The following is a 15,360-nucleotide window of genomic DNA, read 5'->3' on the forward strand; positions in this document are numbered from 1 at the left end:
TGCAAATGCTAGTTTTCAGCCTTCCCCTTGTGTACTAGTGAGCGCCAGATTATACAAGCCCTGAGATGCCCACTTTCAGTGTCCGTGGATGGTGCAAATCCGGTGGTTCCAAACACTCCACCATGAGCACGCCATCGTGTCCACCATGGCTGGCACAGTGTCTCCTTTTTGTATGGCCTTTGTGGCTGGGGTCTTGCATTTGGGGACACAGCGCATTCATTGACACGCCAATTACACGCCCTGGAGGCGGCCTCTTTTGCGCACACTTAAGACCTCACCCATGATTTTGCCTCACCGTTTCTCGTGCCAGCACCTTCATACACAACAGCGGTCTCTGCGTACACTCAAAAGAATGCATGAGCCCGTAGGCAAACGCAGGGGGGGGTTTTCCAGTTGCCTGGAACCACCCCTCCCAAGCCCACACCGTGACAACAATAGAAGTAGTAATATAATAGAATATTACTAGTGCTGCATGTTCTTCACAGTCTCACAAAATGAAGTAATTAGCACCACCTTTGGATTTTTTAACATGTCTCAGCCAGTAATAAATACCCCTATGCACCAACTTGGAGATCTGGAAAACATGCTCTGTTAGGGGTGCACTGCTAGAGATCAAAATGGACGGGCCACACTCACTCTAAAATCAAGCATTTGGCAACTCCCCCTCTAGAAATTCTCCGTTTGCACTGCATGAGCCATGCGGTTTTTGGGACCTTTTGTGCAGGTGCAGTAGCAATCAACTGTGCAAACATCAGCGTTGCACCCACCGATGAATCGGGTCCTGTATCTAATATTACGATGCAGCTAAGTAGAGGCCATTGTTCCCTGTTACCATCAACTACTGAGAGATGTCTGTGTCCTTCTAGGTCAGGATGCAGCTGCTCACAGGGGAAAATCCCCCACCACTATTATTTCCAACACATTTAGCTGCGATAACAAACCAGAAACTTCACAAGAAATAAGTCTAAAAATATTATTAAATATTCCAATACAGAAAAAACTATTATTGCTCTAGTAATGAGACATTTCCAGCAAAGTAATGTCCCTTTCTTTCCTTCTTGTAGGTTAACGCCAGCGACACTCTTATGAAGCTCAGCCTACAGCTGTCAGGCTCATTGATTGAGGACTCCAATGCCTCCAGTCATTTGCTTGTTGATGCAGCGCAATCTCTATTCGATGCGTTTGATGGCACAGTGAAAGCTTCTTTTGACAACAGCGAGTACTTAACATCTGATCAGGTCCGATGGTCACTTTGTATTTAATATATATTTTAGACAATGTGTAGTTGAATATGATTTGCTATGTGCTATTTTTAGTCTATGATGCTCCTTCTGGTGTCTGGTTACTCTGGCTTGTATATGCTGCTACGTGCTATAACTATCTATGGTGCTCCATTTGGACTCTGATCACTGTGGCATGTAGATTCTGCTACTGTTATTGATGTCTATGGTGCTTCACCAGGAGTCTGGTTACACCCTAGCCTAGTGGTTCCCAAACTTTTTCGAATCACGGAGCCCTAGAGTATCAGCATTTTTTCCACGGCACCCCTGCGCCAAAAGTTTGTTACTGTTGAAGTTAGCAAAAATTAAATTGTGCTTAAACGTCATCCTTAGGTTCAGTTATGTGGTGGCTGCGCTGGTTTTGCCTATCACGCTAACTAAATATAATTTTATTTGCTACTGAACCACCAACCCGAGGCACCCCTGCAAGTGTCCTGAGGCACCCCAGGGTGCCACGGCACCCAGTTTGGGAACCACTGCCCTGGCCTGTAGATGCTGCTAGTGCTATTTATGTCTATGGTGCTCCATCTGGAGTCTGTTTATCCTAGCCCCGGGGTGGGCAATAAGCATCCCTCCAGCTGTTGTTGAACTACACATCCCAGCATGCCTTGCAACAGTTTTAGTATGACCAAATAGCAAAACTGTGGCAAAGCATGCTGGGATGTGTAGTTCTACAACAGCTGGGGGGGCCCTTATTGCCCACCCCTACCCTAGCCTGTAGATACTCCTACATACTATTACTGTCTATAGTGCTAACAGCACAATTCTTTCCATTTACAACAAAGTGTAAATACACATAGTACCAACCTGTTGGAAATAATGCGTGTGCAGGTGTTGATATTGCAGAGTTATAAAGGCACACACCAGCAGATAACTCAAACTATGAACCTGCCCAGTTACTTAACCAGTGGTGTTGGTTTTTTGAGATATAGAAGGTACAACCGTACTCACTGTTACATGCACGCTGGTAATGGAGCAGAAATTGAACGTAGCAGGGTTCTATACAGCTCACAAGCCGGTGAGTGTATGCTGCAAACAGGGAGCGGTGCAGGGATGCTGGAACAGCTTTATATGCAGGTGCTAACCAAGTCTCTCACAGGAGCTAAACAGGAGTCTCCCACCATGTCACTCTAGTCTACCCCGTAAAAGACAAGATGGCCCCTGCTCATGCTCAGAAGTGAGCTCGATGGCCATCTTGGGACAGGGCATGAAGCCTCCCTGGAGAACAGACTGGAGTAGCACACTCCTCTTTCAAAAAACACAATATATGCAAAGACATATCTTATGCATCATACAAATTACAAAAAATAATAATAATATATATATATATATATATATATAAAGCCTCTCTGGCAGCGCAGTAGACTTGTGCCAGAGGCTATTGTGCATGCGCAGGTCAAAGGGAACATGGCGCCCGCCACACCATTTCCCCGGTGATTTCTGTCTGCAGTGCCAGTTGATGCGGGGCTCCGGAGATGTGAGTATAATATAATATGGATGCAGGGTGTGCAGTGTGGGCCTCCCCTGGATCCAGGGGCCCGTATACACCACACACTCTGAACCTAGTATTGATAAACCAATGCTCAATGGAGAATGTGGCAATTGTTTACAAACAAACTATATGATAGACCACAGGTTCTCAAACTCGGTCCTCAGGACCCCAAACAGTGCATGTTTTGCAGGTCTCACATAATTACTAGTGAAATTAGCTGCACCTGTTGATCTTTTAAAACATGTCAGTGAGTAATGAATACACCTGTGCACCTTCTGGGTGACCTGGAAAAAGTGAACTGTGTGGGGTCCTGAGGACCGAGTTTGAGAACCACTGTGATAGACCAATAGCTTTTGTTAGAATAGTGGGATACAACTGTAAACTTATATAAATAGGACAAGGGGTTAGACAAGAAGACACATTGTTCACACTATGAATATTTCTTTTATTCTATACACAAAAATGAATCTTTACAAGGAATTTTTGTAGAAAATGAGGAATATATTTAGGACTATCACCAATGCAGAGGCCTCTTTTCCTAAATGATGAACAGCTCCGAAAAGCTTCAAAACATTTCTGGTTTGTAAATTTGCAAAAATAAACCAGGATATAAATTTAAATGCAGACATCAAAAAGATTATACAGAATATTTTTCGCTACCCAATTTAAATACTACAACCCAAAACTATACAACAATACAAATAAAACATTAACACTATGGAATGAAAAGACCATTTCTTGATTCGGCAGAGTAAATGCCAATACAACTGAAACTAATACAAAAAAAATCTTATTTATATGGAATTACAGACAATCAAAAATCAATGGTAATATTTGGTATAGTTAAAACAGTAAAGTAAGTGTCACAGGGGCCTATTCATCAAATGATAAATGGCTCGGTAACAATGCGGAACTGCTAGGTGACCGGGCCATTCATCATCAGGGGTCCCAAATGGACCACCTGATATTCAGCAAACTCCGAAAACCTAGGGGACAGCTGCTTTTTGGAGCAGCTGTCCCCACATCGGAGCAATGTTGAATTGCTCCGGTGCAACGTTTCCCCCACTGTGAGTTGGATACTTAAGTGTCCCTTGCAGCGAGATCATCACTTAATCATCAGGGGGCCATACGGTCTCCGAAGTTGAATAGGCCCCCTAGTTCCAAACTTACAGTTATATATTCAAACAGACAAGGTGATATAATTACATGTTGACATTACATTTTGTTTGAACAAGACCTTATCATTTTAATCTCTCCTCATGTATCATTTATTGTTGATAGAGTTGGTAAATAGTTGTGTCATCAAATGAGGACCATAGATGGCGTACATGGGCGGCAGAGGTATGATGGTGGATAGTGGCTACAGTCATGCGCAAGACTGAACCATCGATGGTTCAGCCATCAATGGTTTTCCACCAATAGATAGAAATGAATCTAATCAAGGGTGCTGAAGAGGGGAGTATGCAATTACCGAGTCTGACTGGTGTCAGGGAGTTACTAAATGCCTACACTTGGCCAAGCCCAGTCTTGTACAGGGCCTTGATGATTTCTTGGCAGGTCTGCAAATCATGCCATCAAACTATGGGACATCATATAACTGAAAAACAACTAAAAGCATTTTAGTACCTATATAGTATAATACAGTGTTAATTGAAGAACACTGTAATTTTAATGTTACAAATTGGAAACAACTTGGAATTAAATATACACAATCTTATTAAAAACTAATTGTCCTGGAGTAATGTACAATCCAAATAATAAAAGTAATGGGAAAAAAAAGTCAATCTATTATGGTAATCCATCCAACTGCATTCAATGATCAGAGCTTTAGACGCACTGAGTTCTGAGTTGCTGACAAATGACATAACATGTACAACATGTGAAATGGCAGATATTTCCTTTACATGGTTGGACATAGTGTCAGGATGCGGCCTGGGATCGGCCGCTGCTCAACCCATACACCAGCGTCTGCGTGCTCCGAGGCGAGTGGCTGTCAGGCCTAGGAATCAGTAGTGGCTGAGTATTCTCCCCTGGGTCTGCTAGAATCTTCAGGTGCGCGTCTTGGTTGCCACTGGCATGGACATGGGCACCGCCATGTTGGTCAGCTGCTTCATTTGACCAATGCCCGGTTACCTAGGGGTATTTTAGTTCAACTCTTGGAACAGGAAGTTGCCTGTGCAACTTCGCTTCTCTAGTGTTCATTTGCTGAGACTGCATCCTAGGCTCAACACTACTCCTTAGTGTTCTCTATTTAGTGCAACCTTTGTGTTTCCCATCGATATTCAGTGTCTGGATACCTTACCAACTAACATCGCTATTCAGCATCTGGCTCATTCGACCTGTCGTCCATCGCTATTCAGTGTCTGGATACCCAGCCACCTAAAACCTCCATTACACATCGGCAAAACCTCCACACTGTTACCCATCGCTATTCAGTGAGCAAATCACTGAAGCAGTATTTTTCGCCATTTAGCATCTAGTTCCACAGTACAGCTAACCGTGGCGGCACGCTGTCTGATACCCCAGAGTTGTTCCCATCGCTATCGGCATCTGCCTCATCCTGCTGATTCTCCCAGTTGTTCCTCCAGTACATTCGTAGTCTTGTCCTTGTCTTCTTGTAACTCCCAGATACCTACTCCGGGGGGCTGCAGCAAGTGGATTAGACTCCGCGCCTTGGAGTAGGTCTCGCCAACATCTGCGAGTAGCCTATGAGGAAGACACATTCTGCCACCCCGTCTCCTACTTCCAACTCACCCTAGCCCTCTGGCTACTAAACCCATAGCTGAGGACAAACTATACCAGGGTCTGACACATACTACATTAACAAATGTACACATCACCACTAGTAACGGTAACCCAACATGGCAGGTTTTCCTGCACACCTCTATGGAGTGGGGGGAAATATCTGAGATGTTGGTGGTCGCAAGGGGAATCGGTATGATTTACCGCTGGACCCCTGGCCGGCGGTTCAAATCCCGACAGCGGCAGCCAAACAAGGATGAAAATCTATACCGTCCCTAGGTTAGTATTCACTAACTTAATTCTACTCCCTAACCCTAACCCTCCCTTAGGGGTGCCTAACCATAACCTTCCCCCCCAGTGCCTAACCCTAATCCCCCCTCTAAGTACCTAAACCTAACCCCCCTTCCCCGCCGCCTAAACCTAAGTCCCCAGGGGGTGCCTAACCCTAACCTCCCCCCCGGGGGTGCCTAATCCTAACCCTCCCTCCCCATAGCCTAACCCTAAGTCCCCCCCTGGGATCCCTAAACCTAACCCTCCCCCCCCCCGCGGCTGTCTGCGCTCGGCGCCCGGCATCACTTCAATCGGGATGCTGGGCACCGGTCTTCTGGCGTAGGTAAAATGACAGGCGTCTAGATTTAAATGCCTGTCATTTAACCCTCGCCGGGATTAAGCAGTCGGGAAGCCGGCTGTCGGGATTAGGTCCTCCGGCTTCCCGACTGCATACCGTCGCAAGGTGCCGGAGATATCATTGGAAAAGTAGCCTGCGTCTCATGGCCATTGACGCTGATTGAAAATCAGTTATGTTATCATATTCAAACTTTTGAATTAACTCATATATTTTGCTCATTGGGTAGTTATACTTCTGTTACATCAAATATTCTAATTGTAGAACAAATATATGCACTGCAACCAGCATCCTGTTTGCATCATAAGAGAATTAGCCGTAAATATTGGGGAATAAAATAATATTTAAAAAAAAAACAAATGGACATTCACAAATTACATGAATACATACAAATATTCTGTTGACATTCAGTCCCCTTGGCTCAACCGTCTATACTGTCAGAATGTTAATTATATTTTACCCCTGCTTTGGTCAATTTAAATAATACAAATTAATTTAAAAAAAGTTTGACTTTACTGTTTACCCAAATTTTACTATTATAACACACTTATTTCCATAAAGTATATATCCGTAATTGAATCTATTATTTTTGTGCAATTATTATTACAAATTATTTTTCAATTATTTTATTTCTCTGCTTCTATTACACTGTAAGTATAATTTATAAATTACATTTCTGTTTTAAAATCATGATATTATTAAAAATATTTTTGCTAGATAATAGCACAATCCTTCTATTAAATTAATTAGTAAATAATAATAACAATCATGATAATAATTAAATACTATTATATTGTTTAGAGACAGAATTGTGTGTGAAAGAGGAAAGTAATATTTACTAAATAGATATATTTGTCATAAAAAATAAAAACAAAGACCTTCACTTAATACCAATACTGGTAATTATAGACCAAATGAAGTCACTATCCAACTCATGCATCATTAATATATGAGTTAAGTAAACACAGTTACAGTATACATTTTCCAGTTGTCTATTGATTTCCCACTTGAGAACCATCAATGTCTTTTGTTAGTAACTGCATAACATTTTAGTACACCATTGATATCTTATACATAGATTACAATATGAGTATAGAAACATAATAAGTGAACACGTAGTGGTTCAGTGCCTTAATCTGGGTACACATGTAAAGATTTTCTGTCCAACCATCCAACTAGTTGATTGGTTGGACTGAAAATCTGGTAAGGTATGAAAGTAAATGACAATCAGCAATTTGCTCCCAAATGCCAGAAAATGGACAAAAACTGTTGTTTGAACAAATTGTTTAGCTCAAACATTTAACAATCTTGTCTGACGTCCATTTTCATGTTTTCTGGCATTTAGGAGCAAATTGCTGATCATCATTTACTCCCATACGTTACCAGATTTTCATTCCAACCAATCAACAAGTAGGCTGGTTGGAAGCAAGTTGGTCTAGTGTGTGGCCAGCTTTACACAAGGATATCCCTTATCTTCCTGGTACAATCCTGACATGTTGTTCTAATTATGCACAGGTGACTCATATCATAGAAAACTCAGTAACATCAATGGATTACGTAGAGTGGGCGTTACTGTCACAAGGAAACAGCTCCATACAGAATCACTCCTTCTCCTCCAGCTTTAGTAGCATGACAGTCTACAGGTAATAATAACCCTATTCTTAGTAATATACTAACTCCTACTGTTCTACTCAGAGCACTACTGTAATACTTTGGGGCCTATTCATTAAAGGTATCATCCTAGAAAACTGTGCAGAAAAAGCTGTTTCCACTGCAAATTACTAAAGGCTGTGATAATGCCTACATTCAGCTAAGCAACTGTGGAACTGCAGTCGCCTTTTTTTTTTATGAGGATTTTGGTTTTCTTCAATTTATCAAGCACCGAAAAGCAAGTTTTCCGGAGCTTGATCCCCTGACATCTTACGCCATCTTAATAAGCCATTAGCTACTTTAGCCTATGGGCTACAATTGCGCATTATTTTTAGAAGAGGAATCCTTTAGGATCCCGCTCCGGTAATCTATGCTGGACCATGCGTGGCTCAATAACTACAGCGATATTGGGAAAACTACAGAGTAAAGGCCCCCATACATCAGAGATTGATTGCCGCAATCGTGCAATTTGCAATTGATTGTGTATAAAAATCTTTCCCTTTTTCAATCGATTGCAGATTGCAGAATTGCCACAATCAATTGAAAAGGGGAAAGATTTGTATACACAATCGATTGCAAATTGCACGATTGCTGCAATCAATCTCTGATGTATGGGGGCCTTAACTTTGGGGAGCATCCTGCAGCAATGAGAATAAACAGTAATGTTTGCCTAAAAAGCGCACGTTCTAACTGATTTACTAGGAGGGTTAAAATGGATGTTGCTAGCTGTCTGTCTGGCCAGAACATGATAAACAGGCACATTAAACATAGGTTGTCACTAATTAAGGGGCAGATTCAATTAGCTGCAGGGTTTTCCCTGCGACTAATTGCCGTCCAAAATCTCCGCGGTGCAGGGAAAAGCTATTCAATTAAATAGTTTTTTTCCCACGTCATAAAATCGGAACTCACACGCGGAAACACACTGATTCCGGGTAAACTGCGGAATCGATGTTTTTTTGTCCCCCGCGCACGAGGTCGATTTGGTTGCTTTTTACGAGGATTTTACCTCGCACTTCCATGAGCTGCGGCGACATCGGGGACTCGGGCGAGGAATCCCTGGTAATTGAGTTGGTCCGGCACGGCAATTAGCCGTGGGGAAAACCCTGTGGCTAATTGAATCTGCCCCTAATACTTCATTATATAAATATTCAATGGATTTATTGTAAATTATAAAAATAAAATTTCAAAATAATATTTTAATAACACTGACAATATAATAGTTGTACATAAACAGGAGCCCATTATCTATACTGAAGCTGCTATTTTACTTTTTACCCTGAGCGCAGTTTCTCTATATAATTACTGGCAATATAATATTAGATACAATTTAAGGGTCAAATAATTATTTATACATTGAATAACAGGGCAATATTTTTATGTTAATTATGACAATCTTAATTATTTAATGAAAGAGGAACTAATTATATTGCCAGCCTGCACGTGCTTCCATCATCAAACAGCGAGTCATGTTTTCTGGTGATCTTGTCTTTAATACTCCTCCCCTAAAAAAACAAAAACAAAACAATGCAGAAAATGCAATATGAGCAAATGATGCTCCATTACATTTCCCTCTTCAAGTTGTTTTTTTTTTTTTTTGCAATATGCAGTAATGGAGATCTGCCACAAGATGGCAATGTTGTGCTGCCGTAATGTAAATAGCATATTTAAAAACATTACAACAAATTAAGGTCTGCAATCGAAAATTGTTTACAAATTTTCACACTTTTGCATAATTGGGTGGTGATTTCATGAAACATACTTAAAAAACATCCATTGTGACATTTTTTCACAAAAGGAAAATGTAATTTCTCTATCCATTCATTTGTCTGTAAGTTTATTATTTTAACTTTAGCCCTTTGTTTTCAGAATTTAGTATCATTTGACAAATCTACTCTATTTACTTTTGGTACAAAACCTGTTATGTCCATTGAAACCCCAGATATCTGATTTGGGGAAGTTTGGTTGATCCCAAAAAAACCTTCCTACCCCCACCTTTACACCACACTAGGGCCCTCATTCAGAGCCGGACGCTCTGAGCAGAGCGCACGCTCTGAATGAGGGCCGTCCTCCATAATTATGGAGCGTCCTCCTGGACGCTCGTATAGCTGTGGGTCACCACCCACAGCCTATACGAGCGTGCAGGTTGATGGCCGCGATGGTCTTGACCATCGCGACCATCGCCACTGCGAGCCGGAGCCTGCGGTTGAGTTTCTCAACCACAAGGCCCGGAGTGATTTTGGCTCTATCAGAGCCAAAATCACTCCCACTGACATCACTAGTGATGTCAGTGGGCCGGCTTCTGACGGTAGGCGTTCCCTTGGGAACGCCCCTGTCTGGGAGGCACGCCCCCGGCACGCCCACCAAAGGGGGCGTGCTGTCAATCAACATCGACAGCACGCCCCCTTTGATCAGACACAACGAGCGAAGGAAAGTCTTTCGCTCGTCGCGTCTGGCGCATGCGCAGTGCACACCATCGACCCACTTGTGAGCGGACAGCCGCTTGCGTGTGGGTCTGAATGAGGCCCTAGGACTTATGAAGCCATTTGTAAAAGTTTTGTCAAAAGGAGATGTTTTAAGTATCTTTGCAAAATGTTTCTGGGTCTGTCAGATGACAAATTGAAAGACGGAATTACACCAAGCAGGCTAAAGATTGGTGAAGTGCACAAGTGGAGAAGTTGACCATAGCAACCAATCAGCTTCTACCTATCATTTTAGATAATGTACTAGATAAATGCTACCACATATCTGATCGGTTGCTATGGGCAACTTCTCCACTGGTCCACATTTCCACTTTTCACACTGAGGGCCGTATTCAATTAGTTTTGCATCCGAGATACATTTCCGCCTGCCGGACTTTTCGCCTACATCACGTGTTTTAGGTGTGGAAACGTGCCGCAAGCACCTGCAATAAAAAAAACCTCCTGCCTCATACTTGGGGACCCCTCAGAAGTCTATTTCACTAGTTTTTAAGTTCGTCCCCCAACTTTTAACTTTTTCACCCCCCAAATGAAAATACTTTCTTAAGACTTTTTGGAAAAATTTTTTTGACACAGTTTAACTTTGGGGGACTGTCCCAAGGGTGCAGGGGGGTTTCCCGAAGTTTGCACCCAAAAACCGCAATTATGCACTTTTTTATACCTGCTATTCATAGACAAAACTTTTCCGGCGATTACATTGCATTGACTTTCCGCGTACGCAAAAAGTCTTTGCAATTCAATACGGCGAAAAGATTCCGCCTGGCGAAATGACATCATTCGCAATACTTTTTCACGGATTGCGACTTTTCGCCGCTAATCGAATACGGGCCTGAATGTTAACAAAATGGAAACTGTTGACAGAGAGGTTTGGAATGCTTTAAGAAAATTGTAAAAAAGTTCTTGGGGAACTTCAAACATCCCAACTACAAGCAAATAGTGGAAAACCTGCTAGAACAAATAAAAAGCATTAGTTGTTCGATGAGCTTGATAGTGTACTGTCTGGACGGTCACTTGGAATACTTTGTTGAAAGCCTTGGACCTGTAAAGGTGCGTACACACTACACGATATGCTCCCTGAGCGATATCGTCTAGCGTGTCCCCGGCAGGGTGTGCTCAGTGTCGTTCATGACATTGAGCACACCCGCTTAACGATATCGTTCAGCGCCGGGCTCTCTCCCCCATTCCCCAACATGCAGCAACCTGGCGACGTCGTCAGGTTGGTCTGCATGTTACCCCGATGAACGATAATGACGAACGACCCCCGGGAACGCGTGTCGTCGTTATCGTTCATCGGTTTGGTGTAAAAAATGGACGATAAAGTGGACGACTGAACGATAACGATATCGTTATCGTTCAGTCGTCCACTTTAATCGCCCAGTGTGTACGCACCATTAGTGAGAAGCAAGGAGACAGATTCCACCAAGACATAAAGGAGATTGAATGACAATATCAGGGAGGATGAAATGTAAACACGATGGGAGACTACTGTTAGATGCTGCGTAGAAAATCCACACAAAGAAGAGATAGAAGAAGAAATAGCAAAAAAGCTTTGAAGAGAAAACAAAAAGGCAGTATAAGGATTTGTAAATGGAAATAGCATTGTAAAATGATTCTTTGTTACATTTTTTTGTACCTTTTTTTTTACATTTCACCAGTCTACACGTGAATAAGTTATTTTCCCAAATCTTCCCATCCTTTTCGTGAAAAATCCATACGTCATAGACCAAAAATCTTAGTTATCTGTGAAATCAGCAAACACGTTTGACATCATGAGTAGTGATGCTGGCCGGTGTAAACTCCTCTATTTTTAATCATATGCAACTTTTTATAATTTGTGAATTATCTATAAATTTTTATGATGTTCTAAAAAGGTTTTTTTTATGTAATAAATAATTTCTGTCTAGCAGCACTGTCTATATTTCTTACACGTTTGACATCAGCCTGAGAATTGCAGACAATTTTCAGTGAATTAAATTTTGCATTATCTTAATTAATGGGCAATGTTTTTTGTCCTCCTTCATAACCAGAACAAATTGTATGTTTTAGAAATGCATTATGTTATGAAATGTAACTGACTGAGGGTCGTATTCATCATCGAAGGCCGCATGGCCTCCGATGATGAAGTATTGAACTTGCTGGGAAGGATACTTAAGTTTCCAATTCGCAGCGGGGGATAGATTACACCGGAGCAATTCATCATTGCTCCGGTGAGGGGACAGGAGCTCCAAAAAGCAGCTGTTCCCTCGGTTAGTATTGCAGCTACAGAAGTAGCTGTGTTACTTACCTCCTCCCCGTCGTCCCGGCTACGCATGCGTGACCTCAAATCATGCATGCACACAGCCACCGCCTGACGAGGAGTTAGTGAGGCGGCAGTGGAGGGATCAGATCCCTCTTCGCATCCCCGGAACTCCTTCCCATAGGAAGGAGCGGGGCTTCGAGAGCAAGCGCTGTCTGCAGGTGGCGCTTGTTCTCGGCAGCAAACTCCAAAAACTTCCAGTTTTCGGAGTTTGCTGAATACCAAGGGGGTCCGATTGGACCCCTGATGATGAATGGCCCGGTAACTAAAATATGTGGACACTAGCGTTCCGCATGGTTACTGGGCCATTTATGGTTTGACGAATAGGCCCGCAGAGACAAAGGTATACATTTTTTTTTAGCATTTATGGAAATGATAGAGCAGAGATAGCAGCAGTCGTATGCAATGCTTACTGTGGTACGTGGGGTACTGCTGGGAGCGGAAGATTAATAATTGGGGTGTTCACATCACTTTGAGGGTGGGGGTGCTGGTAAAGGACACTTTGAGGAATTGTATTTGACATTTTTTAACACATATTTGGGGGGCTTATCAAGGTAAGGATGGGGGGTTGTTTCTACTTTGGAATATGTAGCATTCATAGTGAATAGTAAAAGGTGTTTATATAAACGGGGAAATCCAAGGCCCAAAGGTAAGCTCCTGCTATTTGCAGGTACTGGTGCTATAGCTGCAAGATTTAAATGAGACAATTAGTTTTAAGACAAAACCAGGTTGGTTTCACCTTAAAACAAATTGCTACTTTACATCTAGCGGCTATATTACTAAGATCCAGCCCGTGCCCAGCAATCGCAGGCTACTTGTGTTTGTTACTGTGTGTATTAATAGTTCTACCTCTGATACAAGCTTAGGCACCTGTAGTGCGTACTGCTGTGTACCTAGCATGCCCTGACACTGGCACTTGGAGTTCCCCAGCAGTTGGAGCTCCACATGTTGCCTGTCTCTAATATAATGGTTTACTCCCTATAAAGTAGTCTGCTCAGACTGTAAACTGTGTGCTCTTATGTTCTGTCAATTTACTTGCGTATATCTTGGCTGTCGCTAGAGTGAATTCTTCAGACCTGCCATCAGTACCATTCAGCACGTATCCTCCAGCCCTCTGTCAAGTCACCTTCCCCTCATCGGCTGCCCTGCGCAACATAACTGACGCCTACGAGACCCTGAACGTCATGGTGAGTTCCAAGTTTCTCATGCCCACTCTCCTGATGCCCCTTCACCAATTGGAAGAGCCGGATATTTAGGGCAGACCCCAAGTTGAATGGACTCGTCGTATCACAAAGGTTGGGGGGAGGGGAGTTGAAGGAGTCTTGCCTCCACAGGAGATGTTTGGTGTTGGGGGAATACAACCCCTTCTACTTTTGGAAGAGCAGCCAAATGACCACACTATGTCCAGTTTTCAGTGTATGCATGGAGAGATAGAAAGCTGAAATAACATCCTCATTATTTCCCCTTCAACTAGGCTTGTTTTAATATGTACAACATCGCTGAAGTATGTCAGTAAAATGCTGCGTGTCAGTAAGCTGTTGTTTTTTTTACGAATATCACTACTAGTAAGATATAATCAGAGGTTGGTAAACTCTGCTGCTATTATGGTATTACATGTTATCACTTTGCATAGTCAGCTCCTAATACCTTCTGCCAACAATCCCAGGATAAGAAACTGTAAAATAGAAGAACAGAAACACTTACTCTAGGGCTGCTAGGTAACGCAAGCCCCTCCAGCATCTGTGGAACTAATAGTCCTAGCATGCCCTGCCAGCCAGATGCACGCAGTTTTCTAGATTCTAGAAAAAAGCTGATGTCGCTTAAGGCTGCTCTAGACTTCTATAGTATAGTTGATTGTTTGTGCTTTATATTTGCTGTATTTGATTGCACATTTCTTCAAATTCCATCCTGTTCTGTGGATCCTGATATTCGGCCCCCATCCAGCGTCACCTCTTATGCACAGTCCCGTGTTCCCCAGCATAACCATCCATCACTTCCTCTTCCCCGGCAGGTGGTAGCTCTGTCTGTTAATCCGTTCACTAACCTGAGTCCTGTGGAAATAGTGGGGCCTGTGGTTAAAATAGCCCTGGAGTCAGATGACGGCGCAATTGACCTATATGATATGGATCAGTACATCGAGGTGAGTCACCAATCAGATGAGGGATGAGAATTGGATAAATAAAAAAGAAGCTTTGTGAAAAATCCTAATCTCGTTTGCTCTGACTGCGACAACAGCTAAAATGTCTGCACGCAAAGGGTCATAATAATGGTAATAGTAAAGGTATTAATGGGCGCAAGTTTTTTTATTTTGCTTAAAATACGCTTTTCGTACTGCGCACGCAAGCCAAAGATGCGCACTCCTCAATCTGTACGCAGATATAGCTGCATATTACACTTACAGCTCGTTACACTTTATCTATAAAGGCAGGATACATACAGAGGACACATTTCACAGAGTGCCAAATATACACGTGTACTCCATCAGTCCTTTAGCTAGCTGGAATTGTCCCTGTTGCATATATGAAGTACTAGATGAAGTACCCAGTGTTGCCCGGGTTTAAATCTTTAAGTTATTACGTTTTATTATGTGATGTTGTCCAAATCCATCCAATGGAAGGCCCAGAACAGACTCCCTGGGCCAATGTTCCCTTCGGCGCACTCCGCCGTGAGGTCCGACCGGGACCTCAACCACTCCATTAGGCATCCCAGACAAATTCCCACCCCTCTGTGAAGTATTCATCCAGATCCATCCCTTGGAAGGCCCAAAACAGACTCCTTGGGTCAAAAGTGGAAGTGCC

At 42.7% G+C, this 15,360-nt stretch overlaps 1 protein-coding gene across 1 annotated transcript in view; it reads left to right on the forward strand.

Moving 5' to 3' along the window:
* The window catches only part of LOC148477248 (polycystin-1-like protein 3), an 86,851-nt gene that overhangs the window by 21,906 nt on the left and 49,585 nt on the right, over positions 1-15,360 (forward strand). Inside the window, exons 6-9 of the mRNA XM_088457004.1 lie at positions 1,065-1,238; positions 7,655-7,782; positions 13,623-13,749; positions 14,574-14,702. Of these exons, the coding sequence (XP_088313130.1) occupies positions 1,065-1,238; positions 7,655-7,782; positions 13,623-13,749; positions 14,574-14,702 (558 nt within the window). The remainder of the gene's footprint in view (positions 1-1,064; positions 1,239-7,654; positions 7,783-13,622; positions 13,750-14,573; positions 14,703-15,360) is intronic.

The sequence above is a fragment of the Taudactylus pleione genome, unplaced genomic scaffold, assembly GCF_031769625.1.
Source record: "Taudactylus pleione unplaced genomic scaffold, aTauple2 ptg000731l, whole genome shotgun sequence".
Taxonomy (NCBI): Eukaryota; Metazoa; Chordata; class Amphibia; order Anura; family Myobatrachidae; genus Taudactylus; species Taudactylus pleione.